The sequence below is a fragment of the Saccostrea echinata genome, unplaced genomic scaffold, assembly GCF_033153115.1.
Source record: "Saccostrea echinata isolate AGI-Se365-2 ecotype Australia unplaced genomic scaffold, CSIRO_AGI_Sech_v1 ptg000025l, whole genome shotgun sequence".
NCBI lineage: Eukaryota > Metazoa > Mollusca > Bivalvia > Ostreida > Ostreidae > Saccostrea > Saccostrea echinata.
Window position 1 is genome coordinate 5952643 of NW_026889774.1, and position 18569 is coordinate 5971211.

Below are 18569 nucleotides of genomic sequence, written 5' to 3' on the forward strand. Positions count from 1 at the left end.
TTTTATTATTATATTTTTTTCATATGGATTTAAAATGCAATTTGTACATTGCCATGTGTGGCAGTTTGTTATTTTTATGAATTTATTTGCTTTCAAAAAAAATAAATAAATAAAAAAGAAAATGAACTTGTTTAATGAATGGTATTTATTATCACCAATTAAGAAGTATACACAGGGAAACGAAATTGTGAAAGTCATGTGTTGCATGTGCAGAGATTTTAGAAAGGTTAACTTTAACTTAATAAGAGAAAAAAATTACTTTGTTGGCTTTAAACATATTTAAGAAGTATGCGCATAATCAACTATTATTAATATTTTTCCGGAAAAATCAGGTTTGATCGATTCCTGTTCTTTACTACAATTTTCTCAAGATTTCTCAATTATTTTAGAGTTATCCCGCTTGGTTCAAAAATAAACATTGAAGGTAATCCCTATTTTGATATGCTAAGTGTTAGGGTTATCAGGCGAAGTCCGAAACTGATTCATAATTTATATATCGTGTTTGTCCCAGGGTTCACGACCCACTTATTTTCATCAATGAGCAATTCGCCCAAACCAAAAGTTTATGTCACTCGCAGAGTTCCGCAAGATGGGTTGGAGATCCTGCGACCACATTGTGACATTACTCAGTGGGACAGCGAGAAACCCGTCCCCAGAGCTGAACTCATTCGGCAAGTGGCCGGAAAGGATGCATTGTTTTGTTTGCTGACCGATAAGATTGACGCTGAAGTTTTGGACTCCGCAGGTATGGCTTAATTCCTTGTTTGTCGATTACGATGTACCTGCAACTGTATTTACAATTTTAATGGGCGGATCTAAGATTACCATGCCACCGCGATGAGTTTGTAACGCATAATTCCAGATCTTATAAATTTTCAGCATATCACTATATGTACTTTGGTAACAGGCACGCAGTATCGAAAAAAAACTTTGAAAAGTTAAAATAAAATCTTCACAATGACAAGGTTTTGTAATTTCGGAACTCCACACACACACACCTTGGCATTGTGAGGATGAAAAATAATGGGATGGAGAGGTTCCAACTTTTTTTTCACAACCCAAATTTTAATAGGCCTAATACTTTACCGCATGGTATATGTATTAACTATACCTCAACAAAAAGATATACTGTGATCCAAGAAAAATAAATGCAAACAAGAACGTCTTCAGTAGAACTTTACAATCCTTGTTTACGGTATGTCCAAGATGTCCTAGAGGAGGAAAGGGGTTTAATTATGAAAAGTGGAAGCTAGTGTAATAAAAATCCTCAACGGCCTAAAATGCAAAGACCAGTGGCCCTTTTCATAAAAAATCTTACGCCTAAGACAAAAATTTTCCAAATCTCCAACAAGCAACTGAGCTGTAGTATGTCACAAAAAATCTAATATTTCTATTACGTTATCTAGATTACATTGTAAATAATATTTTAGAAAAAAAAATAACAAAGAGATACAGATATATATGTCAAATTTTCATCTTAGTCGTAAGATTTTTTGTGAAAAGGGCCACAGGTTCGTAGCAACGGTTTCATACGTGGGATGGGGAGGGGTCAACTTCCAAAAAAAAAAAATCTGACCCAAAAAAAAAACCTTATTAACTGTCGAAATCCTGTAATTTGCCAATGTTCCTCTTACAGCAACAAAAAAAGGGGGGGGGGGGCAACCAGCATCTAAAGGAAAATTTACTATAGCAAAAATACTATACTCAGAAAAAGGGGGGCTCCCCCCGCGCTCTACAGGCCCAGAGACAATTAAAAAAGAATATATCATTACATCAGTTGGAGTGCATCAACTTTCAATTATTTAAAATGTATCATGATTAAAGTAGCAATGCAATGCATTTATAACCTCACAATCAAATACGCGTGTGTTTTATTTCATTTTGACATTTAGGACCCCAGCTAAAATGCATCGGTACGATGTCAGTTGGATATGATCATATTGACATGGCGGAGTGTCGAGCGCGGAACATACCAGTGGGCTTCACTCCGGACGTACTGACTAACGCCACCGCTGAACTCACAGTCGGTCTTCTGCTTGCCACATCCAGGAGGCTTATAGAGGGTAAGATACTCCGTTGTTTACGAATAATTATTATATTTCTGTATGAACTTTTTGACTATACTTTGCCCCTTTTTTCAGCCTCCAAATCAGTTCGTGATGGTGGATGGGGAACTTGGGACCCATTATGGATGCTGGGTCACGGTTTGGAGGGCTCTACGGTTGGGATCGTAGGTCTGGGACGTATTGGAATCGCAGTGGCCAGACGACTGGCTCCGTTTGGTGTAAGTAAATTTCTATACAGTGGACATAATAGGAAAGAGGAGGCCTCGGAAGTATCTGCAGAATTTACAGATTTTGACACTTTACTTGAAAAATCTGATTTTGTGTTGGGATGTTGTGCGCTTACAAAAGAAAACCAAGAACTTTTTAACAAAAATGCATTTGAAAAGATGAAATCCAACGCGATATTCATCAACACAAGTCGAGGTGGACTAGTAAATCAGGACGACTTGTTCGACGCTTTGAAGAGCCGGCAAATCGCAGCAGCAGGTTTGGATGTGACGTCACCAGAACCCCTGCCGACTGACAGTCCGTTACTTTCACTTGAAAACTGTGTTGTTCTTCCGCATATTGGAAGTGCCACAGAGAGAGCGAGAGGTGCTATGTCCGCGCTAACTGGACGAAATATTCTAGCTTATTTACGTGGAGAAAGCATGCCTTGTCAAATAAAATGATATAATTATTGACAATAACAAGTTGTTAAGTTTATTTTTCCCCTTCAACCAGTGCTTTGTACATGTAGAGAATAATAAATTCCACAGAAAAATACACAATTCCTTTTCCAAATTTTAAATTAAACTTGCGATGTTTAGCTCTCTTAGACCAACAGTTACTGGTTGATACTGAAGATTTAAAGATGAATGTTTAAAACAATATGATACCAGTTTGAAAAATATGCAGTTAGTGCTAAGAACAAATGATAACTTCTATACCGCATGTACGTACAATCACTCAAATCAAAACTGTATACACTTTTTAAAGGTTGAGAAACTTGCTAAAAAGTCTAGATCTTGGGGTTAAATTACTTTAATTCAAAATTGAATACAACAAGCAGAGATAAAGTCAACAGTAAAATGAAATTGGAAAACATTTGGTTTGACGCAGCACTTCTTGAGTCGACGATAAATAATTTGAAACCACCATCCTTAGGTGGCCACACTGTGGTTGTGGTGGGTCGTTTTGTGACATCTCCCGTAACAGGTTGTTGGTTGGGGTCATTTGTTGCAGAGCCACTACCTGGACTCATGAGATGTGTTATGTTTTTAACAGCTGAAAGCAGTGGATATTTTCCTTGATTGCAGTATTTTCCCGTGAAATCGTCTAAATCCAGAGACCAAAACATGACGCCACTAAAGTTGTTGTTAACAGCGTACTGAACCTGCATGAAACATTCAGATTTTAAATTTACAGTTTCTATAATCTCATTAAAATTAAATATTTGATCATCGATTTTTATGGCATCGAGCTCTAGAGCTCGAACGTCATTTAGTTATGGCCCCGATCTTTTGCGTGACCGAATGTGTCAGTCGATGCATCCGCAAAAGAAAATAGTAATACATGTAGCTATAAATCAATTTCTTTGGAAATGCTCTCAATGGATAATAACTTGAAAAGAAAATTGCATCAATTATACCTACAATTAATTCTGTTACAAAACAAAGATTTTATGTTTATTTTGACACAAGAAAAACGTGATAGTTGTTGCGGATGAATTTCTAAAGGGCGCGTCGAATGACATGAATAAGGTTTCGGAACAAGAACAACCCAATAGGCAGTAAAACATTCACAAAATTACATAAACACGAATACTAGAAGACCTAAAATAATGAATTTCAAAATCTGAACTTGCTTTTACAATCTAATGACCAATTTTATCATTAAAACCGAAGTTATTGACCTGTTTTACTGTTACAGTATTTATCCATTTCCCAGTATACCCATATACCACGCTCGATCGTAATCGTAACAGAGCAGAGTTAGGTTGTGTAGATGCAATTACTAAAACAGCGCTTAGAAATTTGCAATTAGGAAAATATTATATAAATTTTATAAAATAATATATAAATTCTTCATAGTTCTTCAACTGACTGGAAAGAGATGAGTTTGATATTCAGAATTAATTTTAGACTGGCCTGCCTGTCTGATATGTCGGTGTCTGGTCAATTCAAACCAAGCTCTATTCGGATCATGACATAGAGGCCTAAGACTATAATAATTGACATTTTGTTTACAAAAAATTTTGTTAGGCTACCTGAATCATACAATTTACTTTTGCTTTCTTCAAATTCAAAAAGATCTTTTGACATGCATTGTTTTTCATGTTCGACGCCATTGAAGCCTTTCAGGCTTTTGATTTATATATTGCAATGAAGATCATTCGTTATATAATAACAAGAGGCCCAAGGACATTAACGGTCACCTATGTATAAAACAACAACTGGTAGATGAACTCAAGGTATATTGCCCAAATTCATGATCAGGGATCAGCAAAATAGTTAATCAAGCACTCGGTAATAAATCATAATTAGCAGATATACTAGTATTTACTTGTCTGTACTTGCCAGAACTAATCCACTAATGCATTTTCACCAGATAATTAATTGATATCAATAGAGCCCTGCGCATCACCAGAACATCTACCCAAGAGGCCATGAATTTCAGAGTTGTGGAAGGGGCATCATAAACATGCAGTTAGTTTTTCTATTAAATTCTTTTTTATAAAGAATTTATGCATTTTCTTTATATGTTCGATATAATTCTGCCCTAAGACCAGAAACCCTGACCCAAGGGCAATAAATTTCACCTTTCCGAAAGAGGCACCCTTGCTCATTATAACCATGCACTTAGTCTGCTTGCTTAATGTCTAGGGGCAGAGAAGAAGACTTTTTGAAGAATTTATGCATTTTAACTGTATGATCAACAGAGCCCCGCCCTAACACCAGAACCCCTGACCCAGGAGCTATGAATTTTCACAATTTTGGATGAGACTCCCTTGCTCATACAAAGCGCACAATTTTACAGGTAAAATGCAATCAATGGCGCTGTACATTATATAAAATTTAATAATACATTTTTAAAGAAAGTATGCATTTCACTATGTGATAAATAGAACCCCACCATAACACCACAACCCTTAACCCATGCAGGAGCCATGGATTTCACAATTTACATAGAGGGCTCAAAGCCTTATCCAATTATACCAACACTTTAACTACATGTACTTGATGTCCAGGAGTAAAGAAGTTTTTTAAAGTTTGCTTTAGTTTTGATGGTTTTGACCCCTTCTCTCAACCCCCAGGGTGCAGGGACCATGAAATTTGCAATTCTTGTTCCCCTTCACCCATAGATGCCATATGTCAAAATTGGCTCAGCTGTTCCAAAGATGTTCAAGTATCAACATACCACCCAGGAAGGATGACGCACGAAGACGGACAAAAATAGATAGCAATAGGTCTCCTGGGTGACTCAGTTGCAAGAGACTTAAAAACGGACTTCGGATACAGACTGAAGTTTTACATTGTTCTCAGTATATGTACACACATCACTTTATCAGTTTGGTGTGACGAAATTATCATGAGGTGTGTGATTTTTGCAGGTCACTGCACTGAAAATCCAAACTATTGATGAAATCGAAATATCCTTACTTTTGCAAATCACGTTTATCAAAAATCGGTGAATAACACGTGCTTTTAAACAAAGAAAAATAAAAATGTTAAAATCTAGAATTCAACAAACATATTCAGTATTAAGATCTTACAAACCTTTAAAACAATAGTATCAGGGTCTTCGTATCCACACCACTGAGACCTGTGATAAGAGTACTTCTGTTTTTGTTCCTCGTCGTACACTGTTTCATCTTTGCTCATCTGACAAATCTAAAAGTGAACGTATCTTTAAGTCATTCATTGATATTATTCCTGCATACTGTTTACACATAATAGCTTCCTTTTAATATACACTATGCTTATGAAAGAATGTGTCTGCTTTCTCGATATCTTTAAAAAAAATTAAATTACAATGTACGCATGTAACTTGCATATTTGTAAGTTTTCGGCTGCGACATTTGTTATACATGTTATAAATGATACCAGCTGTTACTCAAGGACTTATAATTTTATTTTGAGTATCCCTCAAGTACCTCAGGATACGCCATCCGTCCCTCCACTTTTAGTAATGGTCCTTTCATACCAGCTGCGGAAACTGCATCTCCTACACCGTGGTTGCTATTATTTACCAGGGTAAAACTTGACCCTGCACCATGCAGACCCATAACAAGTTTCTCCGGCGGGACCCCTAGCTCTAAATACTTGTTCATTGTCCAGTTCTGAAACATTATTATATTTACGTTATTTATTCATCTAACTTTGTTCAATTCCTTAACAGTCATATACGTGATGTAAAATATCACGTAAAAGTGCTTCGAGAAAATAATTTAAGCGTCGGACTTGCAATTATACTTCTCAGCTGTAAATTTTAATAATTTAGCTTTAAGACTAGTCGTTCAATTTTAGAATTTAGGATAATGATAGCATATTTTTTTAGCATACCTTATAGTGATATATTATGTGAATGATTGATATACCAACCTGGGATAAAGTAGTGTCGATACTTAAATCTGAATATCGGGAATAGAGTGGTGCCATGAAACCAGTGACGTGACTCCAGGGTCCAAAATAGTCGTAGGCCATTACATTGATGAAATCGACATACCTGTATATGGAAATTGATATTTATTTTTGTATAATATGTATTTGTACGTGAGGTAGTTAATGTAAATGAAGTATTTGTTTTTAAGTGGTTTAAATTTAATTTTGAAAATTTTTAAATGTTAAGATTTGTTTCACAAATTAATTAAGTATTGTAAAAAAAAAAAAAAAAAAAAAATTCATCATTACTGTGATAACAGTCCGATTAGGTTAACATACAATTTTTTTCACAGAAATCTCGAAAATCTGTTACACAAGTAGTTCAAATAAAAAAAAAACAAACAAACAAAAACCGCATTTGATGACATCAAATTATTCATTATATTGTCGAATGTTTATCAATATGATTAAAATCGGCCTTTTCACCTTCGAAATAAAATTGAACAATTATTGATAGTGACTTTGTCTCAAGATATCTTAAGTTTTACACAAAAATGCTTTTCGCTGAGCCTTGATATTGATATTTTGTACTAACTTGATTATTTCAGGCATATCATACGACTCCTCTATGTTATGCTTTCCAGGTGCTACTGCTATGGTAATAAGTTTCTCATCACTTCCGGTTTCTTTGGCTTTGGCAGCAAATTCGGACCTTAATTCCTAAATATACATGAATAAATAAAATAAATAAGTTGCTTCTCTTCAAAAAGGACTGCAATACGTGGACCATAGACATGTATGTTTCTAAACCCCCCCCCCCCTCGAAAAAAAATCTAAGATGTAAATAAATGATTTCTTTCTCTTGAAACCTGCAAGTTTTTCAACATGAAAATCTAAATGAAGGTCTAATTGCTAAAGCTGTAATAAAAAAAGCAAGGTCTGATCATCGATACTTGATCTTTCTTGTATACAGTCTTGACATCTAATCTCGGAATTCAATTGGGGGGGGGGGGGGAGGTGTATTCATTCATCACAATTACCCTGTGTGTGAAATGTTTTGCTCTAGCTCATTATTATAAAATATTGTCAAATATAAAGCAGTATCGTTTTCCTTGACAGGGCAGATAACATGAAAATTTTTCTAGGTGTTGCCATAGTTGAAGATTGCTTATGATCAGAAACTTGTTGCTGGAAGTCTGTCCTGCTTCTCTTTTAAAGCATAATTGTCAAATTGTTTTTACTGCAAGCTGCAAAGCCATTTAAATTCTTTCCCCCATAAAATGCTTGTACATGTACCTTAGGAACTCAACGTGTACGTTTATACATTACTATAGAGACTATTTATAGTTACCAATTAATATATTTAAGGAATGTTTTTATGTTTTGTGTGATTTATTGGTGTGTAAATTACACAGACTTGTCACGTAGGCATATTTCATGAAAAATATGCCTACGTGCAAGTCTGTGTGATTTACACACCAATAAATCACACAAAACTTAAAAACATTCCTTATATTTACATTTTACAAGTTAAAAAGAACTAATAATATACTCAATATTTAAATTTCTTGCTGCCCTATATCGTTACATTTTTATTAACGTCTCCGTAGCCTCATTGCGACGTCACTTTAGCGCGAGTTTCACCGTGTATATTTCTATGCGTGAGTAAACACAAAAATGACTTTCAAATCAATTTCACAGTTGGCTTGGTAGAAAAATACAGCAAATGTAAATATATGTATATACATGTCAGGCCCGTAGCAACGGTTTCAAAAGGGAGGGGGGACCTCCCAAAATTCCAATGAGAGTAGTCTGACATAAACCTTAAACGTTTTATAAATGAAAATAAAAACATGTATGATTTGCACATGTACGTGCATTACCTTAAGAAAAATCACGAATTCATTCTTGTAAATGGCTCCTGGAAATTCCCAGTCAACATCAATACCGTCAAAATTTCTGTCATTGATATAGATGTAGATATTTTGAGCGAATGATTTTATATTCTTATCGGATCCCATTATCACTTTAAAATTATCTGACGAAGTCTCTCCTCCAATGGACAAAATTGTCTTCAACTTTGGATTTTTCCGTTTAAGTCCTGTAAAATCAAACATAAGTCCCGATCCCGGGATTTTCCCATCATCCTCTCCTGGATATGCCCGCTCTATACGCAGTTTTTGTGGGTTTATATTTGCAAATGCATAAATTAAATGTGTGCACAAAAAGGGGTCCATATGTTCTTTAAGGTGAAACCTGGACTCCACCACGGCTCTGTTTTCTGACCAATTTGTATAGTAACACACTCGTTTGAATTCCTCTGCATCTATGAAAATAAAGATCGATCCATAATACGATTTTAAGAAAATATATGCGAGATTGATTTTTCTTTCACACATACACAGAATATTTATGCTACTGTCGTTTAAATGTAAAACATGGAGTATGATTTAAGGACAGATGATACAAACAAAAACATGGATGTGATACCTGGATATGGTATATATTTTTGGACATATTTTGATTGTAAATGATGCAAGTATCAAAGTTCAGTTGTTACATATGTATATTCATATGATTTTTTTTCAAAACGTTTGTTTGTATCATCTGTCCTTTAGTAATGTTCACCGTCTCTCTCTTCGCTTATATGACTTTTGATTTTTTTAAAGCTATAATGATTTTTAAAAAAGAAATCTAATAAATAATTAAAATGCAAGCAATTATTACACACTTTGCGGGGCAAAATGTGAATGAAAATGCCGATTAACTTGGTAATTTAATCAGGCCAAAAGAGACTTGGGGGAGACCATTATAGAAGGAAATGAAAGAGAACAACTGGACATGGGGGCACGTCTAAAACAACTAGACATCAGGACTTGGGACAGGTCCAGAGGTGGACACAAGACAGACCAACATGGAAGTCTCTGGTGACGGCCCTAAATGCTGACCAGTACCGTGAGTACGTCACCTTACGATGTTACTCAATAATCTCAGTAAGAATTATCTCTCTTATTAAAGGATCAATGAACCTTATTCAATTTTACATGAGACTCTTCCTCATTACAAAACATCTGAATATGAATTCCAATAAAACCTATGTCAAACTGAATAATATTGGGGGGGGGATATACAAACTTCCGGGTGTAATGTTTATGTTATACATGTAGTTCTTCGTTTTGCTTGCAAAAAATAAATTGATTAATTAAATTAACATTGTCAGAACACTCACCAATATAAAGAATGACTGCGATCCACAATAAGACTTTTAAAGCAACTTTCTTCAGGAAAGAAGTCATTGTATTCAATTTCTGTAACACAAAAATAGGTGAATGTTTGAATATGTAGTATGCATATAGTCAAACGACGCCTTTGTTAATGAATTTATACGTAACCATAGGAATGATTAATTTGAATTTAATTGTGTGAACTTGTCGAAAAGCCAGAGGTAGCGTCACAAATACTTTTTTTACGTAGATTTATGTACAATTGTCGTTATCGAGAGATAACATATTGTCAAAAATGCAAGTTCAGTGTACATTGACTGATTAACAATTTTCACATTTAAATAAATAGAATAAAATTATTTAGTTTAATCATGATATCGATATCCAATATATGATATTATATTCAAACTTATGTACTATCACTCTTTTAGATTAAAAAATATTATGAGATAGTATTTTGGTATTATATTACTGAAATATATTACATCCTGTAGTCCATGCAGTGAATATTCTTTTCTCAAACTTAATTTCACAGGTTTCCAGTTGAAACAAAATTTTTAAAAAAATTAAAATATAAATACTAAACATCTTACATTTTTAGTGGCTTTGATTGGTTTAATATCCTACTTGTGTATCAACAATTACACATTTAACTTCTGTTTCCTACTCAATACTGTCGTCTGCGAGCTCATCCCTGTGTTTGCATTGTCGCGTTGTCACGCCTCAACAATGATAAGGCTTACCTGTCACAAAATTTGAATCATCAAAATGACCAATTACTTACTTTTTAAAAAGGCTTGCTCGTTGTTATAAAGAAATCTTTGTTACAGTTTCTTGTGATATATCTAATTTTTAATTTTGAACTAAGTGTATAATTTGCATAATTTTATCACATCTATATACTGGGAGAATAATCAGATCAATGCAACGTTAAATGGCATCGGTTTGTTATATTTTTTCGGACATTTTTAACAATTTGTCAATAAAATTGATTAAGTACAAATGTTTTTTATGTTCATGCGGATTCTATCGACATGTTTCTGATGGGCGTTTCAGCCTTTAGCCTTGGTGATAAGAACATTTGTTGTGCCTTGGCGGAAAACAGTGGTCGAACATACCATAGTATCCAAGACATGTACAGTAATATATGCCTTTTATTGCTCATACACTAGTAAATGTACAAGTAAGAGTTTGTAACACAAGATAAAGAAATATACAGGCCTGTGAGATTTTTTACGCGGTAGAGAGCGGGGATAGGTAGACAGCTTAAATGGAAATTATCTTGATGAAAAAGGGGGGATACCCCCAAGAATGAGGACCATAGATTGTCACAGTTTTACTTCGGAGTGGGGGTGGGGGTATAGGATTAAAATTACGTATTCGACACATAACACGTAGAAAAAATAGTATTTGGTGCTAGGAGACATTTTGAGGAGCCTATCGATCGATATACCTGACACAGCTTTTCGTTTGACCCGACTTTAAGGTAGGGGGATCTCCAAAATACCCTTTTCCATGGCCATGTACTTTAAGAGTCAGAAGCATTACATATCTGTCAATACATTAATTTTAGTCAGTTTACCTGAAATTCATTTCGCCTGGTTAAAGACAGTGGCTGATTTTATTATCAAGACCTTCAAATACAACATGTAGGACAATTATTTCAAAGATCATGTATTTAAATAATATTACCTCTAGATAAAAGGTACTGGTTATCTAATTAGGAAACAATAAAACTGAAATTCGAGCACCTTTCTAAAACCTGAACTAAATATAGGCCGACTCGGAATTAATTCCCTCGATTTTGCATGCTTACAAGTTTTTTAACATCTGTGTTCTAATTAAACATTCGCTCCGATATAAATGAGCTGTGTCCTAGTTCTCGTTAAGTTGTCTTTCTTCTTTCGATAAGATTTCTCCCATTTCACACAGACAGCATTTTTATCTTTGGATGGAGAGGAGAACTACAGGTCTGATAGTTCTACTTCGTTGAGTTTCTATCTATGCGATCCAATTTAAAAAGATTTGCCTTGAAATCTAATTACTTGAATTAAATCACATCCGAAATTTATTTCAAACGTATGTAAAGTTACAAAGCTAAGTAAAATCTTTTATTCTTGTATTTTAGATGCAATGAAACATAATCTTTTTTTTTATTATTATTATATATAGTTTTTAATAATAAATCGCACATAGATGAGACATAAAATTTGCATTTAATAGTACATGGGTATACATGTATGTATGAAAATAAATATACAACTGTATCTGAGTTGTAGCTTAAAACAATATTATAAGTTTTAATTTCAGACTAACAATACTTATCTGACAATATTATGATAATCATTATTTATGAGTTCACTTTATTATTATTCGGATATTCCACGTGTTGTTACATTGTCTTCTCATTGTTTAAATTACAGTCAATTACATACTAGTATGTAATATCTTATCATATGCAAATTAACAAACTTACTTTAAAAAAATAAAAAGAAGGGACTCACTTTTCTTATTAGAAAAAAACTTTCAAAAAAAACACCAAACTCTCATATTTTATTTAGCCACAGGGTGCTGAAGCTCACCTGTGTTCAATAGATTTTACCCTCATTGTCATGAAAGCAAATATTAAAACCTCGCAATTGCTGGATAAAAGCCTGTCTTCATAACGATTGTATTCTCGTTTATATTAAAGCTGATGTAAGGTTCAACACCAGCAGCATCTTTTCCTCTGTCCCACTATTTTTCTGACAGAAATGTCTAAATAACAGAAGATTAACGTTTTCCACACAAAAATTATATTCTGCATGGAAAATTTTGCATGTTTGCGATCAATATTTTTATTAATTCTCAACCAATTTTTGTAGGGCTGTTGGGATAAGATATTTTTCAACATTTACTTGCTGGTGCCCCTTTTTTGTTTATTTGTTTCTTTCTTTCTGCATGTTGTGCAAACAAACATATACTTGCATACATTCAATTGTTGATTTTTAATAAAGCATTTTGGTAAGTTTATTTTTATTATACATTTTGCCTAAAAATTAAGAATACTTGATTTCACTCTGTTTCACTAGAAAATAATTCTGGAGATTTATTAAAAGGTATATACACTACATTGTAACTATATCTATCCATGGATCACAAGTGTTGACATATAAGTTCCACTGCAACATTTTGCCCTAGACCTACTTGTATGTTTAAAAAAATCTAGATTAATATTCTTAAACTATTTTCTTCCTGATGAATAGCATATATGCAAATAGTCGGATTAAAAACACTTTGCAAGAGTATTAATATCACATATACAAATAGACTAACACATTTCATAATCTTGACCCTGAGCTTTCAACAGAGCAAAAATTCAACGTCAAGTACATTGTATGACATCCTACTTGAAATACAGTTTTTTTTTTCTTTTTCAGATTTCCCCCACATAAATAATCTATATTTTATTACCACAGTGACTTCTAATCCTTAAATTTCTGCTATAATTTTTCTATAGTAGCAAGATGAATATGTACCTCCTGGAGCCTGGTGAGCTAAAATTTAGTTGTGCATACCAACTAAAATGCAAAAGAGGCATGACCACATCATCCGGAGGCTGGTATAAAATCTCTTGTCTGCGGCCGACAGCCAGACTAAGTCTCTAAACCAGCCATGAACGCCTATCTTCTTATCGCCCTCTGTGGTGCCTTTGTGGCAACAGCCTCCGCTAGTGATCTCCAGGAGCAAATCGACAAATTTGCGGAAGAGCTCTATAGAGTAAAAGCAGAAATAGCCAAATTGAAGGACAAAATAGAGGCTGCTCGCATTACCGAGGATGAACACAGTAAGTTTTTGTTTTCTTACTTTATGATTTGTCGTGTTGAGAAAATAAAAGTTGCGGAATTGTTAGAAAAATATATTTTTTTTTTTTATTATTTTCGGTATTTTATTAAGTTTGTGCTATTTTCTTCACCAAATTGAAGAGGAAAAGTCACTTGAAAGAAGTATACTGTATCTTTAGAACGTAATTAAGATAAAAGTATCTTTCCTATATCACTTTATTATTCTTTCACAGCCGACACAACCTGATAGAAAAATTGATGAACCAAAGCACATTATTATTCAAGTTCAGAACGAGAAAGCGTTTACAGTCAAACCTGACATGTCTGTACTTTAGCGCTTTCCTGTTAAAGGGAGCTGTTAAATTTTCTCTCAAGAATTTTTCATTTATTTCGCCTGCATTCAGTGACTCCCTGTCTAACGTGACATGCGACCCTCATTTTCCGCCCTACAGCAGAGAAATCAAAAGGGGCTAATTGTTCAACATGATTGCAAAGCTTGAAATGTTTACCTACAACGGTTCAAATATTATTATAGTTTTTTCAGACAGACAGAAAAGGTCAGACAGGATAGACACATTTTGCTCTCGATCTTAGGGATTATAAAAAAGTTGTATTGATGTGCAAATGACATTTTAGTATTTTATTTACTACCAAAGGCGCCATCAGGCAATAATTCAATTTTATATTTACTGTTGTAGAGGAACATGAAAGACAGAAGCGCCATGGCTACTATCAATTCGCCCCATCAGCCTTAGCCATGGCAATGGGACCCCCGGGACCAGCAGGTAAGATTTTTTGCGAACTCACTGTAATAAGGATCGAGCTCATGCAACTGGCTTTGGAATCCTGTTTTGCTTGTGACACCACATTCAATATTCATGACTTCTGAAAATTTACAAAGTATGATTTAAATCTAATTTAAAACAGTATTTCAAAAATGCCAGTTAATGTTATTCGTAATCTCATCACGATACCTACGTTATTTTTATTTTTTTCTCTCCAATAAACTCTTCAGGTCTAACTCCTTTTGAAAGGAGAGATGACTTCCTAAGAATATAATCCAAAAACTCTCTTCTTCAGTGTTAATCATTTACCCAAATGTTCGTTCATTTACAATGATTTTCACATGTTAAAAGAAAAAGAATTGACACAAACATTTACTTGCATTTTCCTTTGCTAATACAAGTATTTTTGATAATTGTTTATGATATTTTACCCAAAACATTAACATTCCATTTTCATAATTGTATCGAAATTAGAATATATTTAATATCTTTTTAAATAAAAGGTAAAAATCCGAACAATTTACCATGTAGCGTATATAGTACTTTTATTGTTTGTATATATTTTCATTTCTTAAAGTATAATAATGGAATTATTTTTTATTTTGCCTACATAGAATACAGTGTGATATTCTGACTTTAAAAAATATCGCTTCATTATGTTTTAATATATAAATTTCAAGCACGTAGCAAGGGTTTCAAAGGGGGGGGGGCTTCCCCCAAAAAATCTGACATGCAAAAAGAAAAAGAAAAAAAAATTACATGTAAAACAAAACAAAAAAAACCTTGTCAACCGTACAAATCCTGTAATTTGCCAGTGCTAGATCTAACAGTGTTTGTGTGTGTGTGTGTGGGGGGGGGGGGGGGCAACTAGAATATAATAGCATTTTTATATATGTCCCATTTATTTAATTTCATGTTGTGACAATAAATTATTGCTCTTTCTTTTTTACTGTGTCATATTTTCTTCATATCTTGATAAGACATAAAATTAGGTTCTAAGAAAGTAAGAATCGCTTCATGCTTTAAACTTTATCCTAAAATCTAAAGCTTTTATTGTTGAACAAAATCAATCTTGGGAATTCTTATTTTTGTTGAATGAAATTTATAGTCATTAGGTCTTAACAGCATAGTATTTAGAAAAGGCTTTGTGAAGCAGTTTTGTTTTAATTTGTTTATATAATAATAGAAAAAATATCTTTAAGGGCGGGGAGGCCTCTTAAGGTTCATTGATACTCTGATAAGAGAGATATATAACTCTTAATTGGATAAATTCTATTTATGCTTTTATTCCTTTATAGATTTGTCAAGTTGGATTGTCTTTTTTTTTGTCCAATTTTACCTCGCAAGCTATGCTAAAATTATTTGCATTGTACTTATAAGGTACATTTCTTTTGAAAAATCATTAAAGAAACATTTTATATGAGTGAACTGAGGGATTATGAATCTTAAATAATTCATCAAACATTTTAATATTTATATACTTTTCAAAGGACCACAGGGACACCCAGGGGTTCCAGGAGAACAAGGTGGAGAGGGGCCAAGAGGTGCTCCGGGTGTGAAGGGGGAGATCGGTGATCAGGGAGCCCAGGGAGTGAAAGGAAACCCCGGCCCACCCGGAGAGAAAGGACCTGAGGGTGAACAAGGGGAAACTGGTCCAGTAGGTGCTGAGGGGCAGCCTGGATTGATGGGACCCCAAGGGAAAAAGGGACTGACAGGTGACCAGGGACCACCAGGCGCTCCAGGTATGTTCCTTTCCATGTCTTTGACAAAGATGAAGTGGTACATAAACCACACACAGGCATGCAACAGCATACTGACAGTCAAATTAAGTATCCATATAAAACGAATTTTGGTAGAGCGTTTCAAATAATTTATCTAGAATATTATTAAATACAACTGGAAAGCCTCGCTAATCGCTCTACATGTACTTCTCAGTCTGTTTATGGGGAGCGGTCATATTTAAAATCTAAAATGATATCTTTTTTTATAACGGTATGATTTATCTTAACAAAAGGTTTTCCTGGATACCAGGGAGAACAGGGAGACATTGGATTAGCTGGTCCACCAGGTCCAGCCGGACCACAGGGATTGCAGGGTGTACAAGGATACACAGGCGCTCCAGGACAGGCTGGAGCAGTCGGTGAAGCAGGACCACCAGGTGAACCCGGTCCCTCAGGTCTTAGAGGACCAACAGGACCTCGCGGAGAATATGGCGTAGCCGGAAAACAAGGGTATGCTGGGTACCCTGGAAAACGCGGAGACAGAGGATACACAGGATACCCAGGACAACGTGGTCCAGCAACGACGTATGTTTACGCACCAGCCGCTGCACGATATTATGCCGTGCGAGCACCAGCACGTTCAAGCTCTAAAGGGGTACAATACGCTCCAGTTGTAGCTGCACCAAAAATGGGATATGCCCAGGCGGCACCAAACTCCAAAATGCAATATGCTCCAGTGGTATCCAAAAGTGCACAGTATGCACCTGTTATGAGCAAGTCCATGGCACCAGCAGTGTTTGCTCCCAAATCTATGGGATATGCTCAGGCTCCTCAGGCATATACCAAAGGATACTAAATAAAGACTTAAATTCCCTTGATTCCTATTTTGTTTTTTTTTTTATTAGGCCATCTTGTTGACAATTGAAATTATTTCCAATTTATGATCATAATTTTTAAAATACTGATTGTTTTACGGGAAATTTGAAAGAAAAAAAATAAATTCGATTAATTTTTTTTATTTTGTGTGTTTCGCCTTTCCATGTATAATTATAATAAATTACAAAAGTATGATGCTTACAGATAAGCAATAAAAAAGTGTGGATAACAACTTACAGTTTAAACTCCCACTGAAACAATAAAATTATATGGCACATTTCTAGTTATTCTATAGCTAAGCCGACTGCGAATTTTCAATTGTGAAATCTTCATTTAAATTATAACCTGTAAACATTGTCAAGTAAATACTTCATCGAAACAGAAGCATGTGCCCTAAAACTCGTATACATATTCCATTACCTTCAGCTTCAACTACATGTACTATATATAGGGTTATTTCCCCCTTTCACATTTATTAACAATTTTGCCCCGTTTTAAATTCGCCCGGTCACAGTTTTCTTTAAAAAAGAAGATGGGTGAACAAAGCGTGCAGAATGCCTATAGTTTCAGATATTAATAAAATCATATTCAATTTGTGATTTAAGTATTTAAAATAAAGTTCTCATTATTGAAATTTATGAAATTATGATTAACAAAACTTTTCTGAGAAAAAAGATCTCGGAAAAAATTATTCTTTTATTAAAAAAAATAAAATGGTATTCGTGGGATTCGAACCCCTTATCAATAAAAATCCGGAGCTCATATTGATTCGAGACTAACACGCTAACCACTACGCCACGCAGCTCCTGACGAATTGTGGCATTTAAATCATATCTGTGATATAACCCTTGACTTAATGGACTTCAAGTATTTCTCGGAAAGATGCGAATGCTTTGTCACAAAAGTGTACTTTTAAGGTATAGTGGGTCTTTGCTCCATGTTTTTGTAAACCAAAAAATGTATATTTTTATGCAGACTTTTAGGATCAACTTTCAAAAACATGGAGCGAAGACCCACTCATATCGAAAAATTTTCTTAAAGTGTGAGAAAATGATCCTTTTTGTACTCTTTAGTGTGTGTGTGCTATTTCGTAGGCAAATAATTTCAGTCTTTGTGAGATTTATGTAAATTGTAGAGATTTAGCATAAAATATACTTTTATGTTAGATGAAATATCAAAGAAATTTTTATATAATCGAGATTTTATTTTTCACTTCATGTTTGTCGCACTATAGGCACTTCGCCCGCCTTGTTCACCCATCTTCTTCTACTCTCTTCTTTGAATTCGCCCCTTCTTAAATTCACCCACTTGTGTGCAGGGCGAAAGGGGCGAAAATAAAGCGGAGACAAAAATTTCCTTGTATACAGTATTGCATGTTGGTACGTAGCAATGCAGATGAAAGGAAACAAAATTAATAAATACAATCGATGTTTTGGTCCCAAACACCTGGTGCCTGTGGAATGAAGTAAAAAAATACTCTCGCAATGAGG

General features: G+C 34.5%; 3 protein-coding genes across 3 annotated transcripts; 2 read left to right on the plus strand and 1 right to left on the minus strand.

Annotated features, from left to right (window-relative positions):
• Positions 1–427: 427 nt before the first annotated feature.
• Positions 428–2807, plus strand: LOC133191914 (glyoxylate reductase/hydroxypyruvate reductase-like). The gene is made up of 3 exons (XM_061327671.1): positions 428–745; positions 1893–2063; positions 2142–2807. The coding sequence occupies exons 1-3, from the start codon at positions 442–444 to the stop codon at positions 2735–2737; spliced, it is 1071 nt and encodes a 356-aa protein (XP_061183655.1). The 5' UTR covers positions 428–441; the 3' UTR covers positions 2738–2807.
• Positions 2808–2825: 18 nt separating this feature from the next.
• Positions 2826–9953, minus strand: LOC133191913 (chitinase-3-like protein 1). Its single transcript, XM_061327670.1, has 7 exons — positions 9879–9953; positions 8533–8975; positions 7245–7369; positions 6650–6773; positions 6202–6387; positions 5825–5938; positions 2826–3441 (listed from the first exon to the last, which is right to left on the minus strand). The coding sequence occupies exons 1-7, from the start codon at positions 9943–9945 to the stop codon at positions 3085–3087; spliced, it is 1416 nt and encodes a 471-aa protein (XP_061183654.1). The 5' UTR covers positions 9946–9953; the 3' UTR covers positions 2826–3084.
• Positions 9954–13496: 3543 nt separating this feature from the next.
• LOC133192531 (collagen alpha-1(I) chain-like) lies at positions 13497–17217 on the plus strand. The gene is made up of 4 exons (XM_061328522.1): positions 13497–13699; positions 14396–14482; positions 15973–16224; positions 16497–17217. The coding sequence occupies exons 1-4, from the start codon at positions 13528–13530 to the stop codon at positions 17057–17059; spliced, it is 1074 nt and encodes a 357-aa protein (XP_061184506.1). The 5' UTR covers positions 13497–13527; the 3' UTR covers positions 17060–17217.
• The last annotated feature ends 1352 nt before the right edge of the window (positions 17218–18569 follow it).

Excerpts from the sequence above, each read along its gene's own strand:
- LOC133191913 (XM_061327670.1), bottom strand. The coding sequence starts at position 9,945 with ATGACTTCTTTCCTGAAGAAAGTTGCTTTAAAAGTCTTATTGTGGATC. Across the intron at positions 5,939-6,201 it reads GACGGATGGCGTATCCTGAG|ATTTGTCAGATGAGCAAAGA; the intron begins GTACTTGAGGGA and ends GTTCACTTTTAG. Across the intron at positions 3,442-5,824 it reads CTGATACTATTGTTTTAAAG|GTTCAGTACGCTGTTAACAA; the intron begins GTTTGTAAGATC and ends TGTTTCATGCAG.
- LOC133192531 (XM_061328522.1), top strand. The coding sequence starts at position 13,528 with ATGAACGCCTATCTTCTTATCGCCCTCTGTGGTGCCTTTGTGGCAACA. Across the intron at positions 13,700-14,395 it reads CATTACCGAGGATGAACACA|AGGAACATGAAAGACAGAAG; the intron begins GTAAGTTTTTGT and ends TTACTGTTGTAG. Across the intron at positions 16,225-16,496 it reads GGGACCACCAGGCGCTCCAG|GTTTTCCTGGATACCAGGGA; the intron begins GTATGTTCCTTT and ends TCTTAACAAAAG.
- LOC133191914 (XM_061327671.1), top strand. The coding sequence starts at position 442 with ATGCTAAGTGTTAGGGTTATCAGGCGAAGTCCGAAACTGATTCATAAT. Across the intron at positions 746-1,892 it reads TGAAGTTTTGGACTCCGCAG|GACCCCAGCTAAAATGCATC; the intron begins GTATGGCTTAAT and ends TTTGACATTTAG. Across the intron at positions 2,064-2,141 it reads ATCCAGGAGGCTTATAGAGG|CCTCCAAATCAGTTCGTGAT; the intron begins GTAAGATACTCC and ends CCCTTTTTTCAG.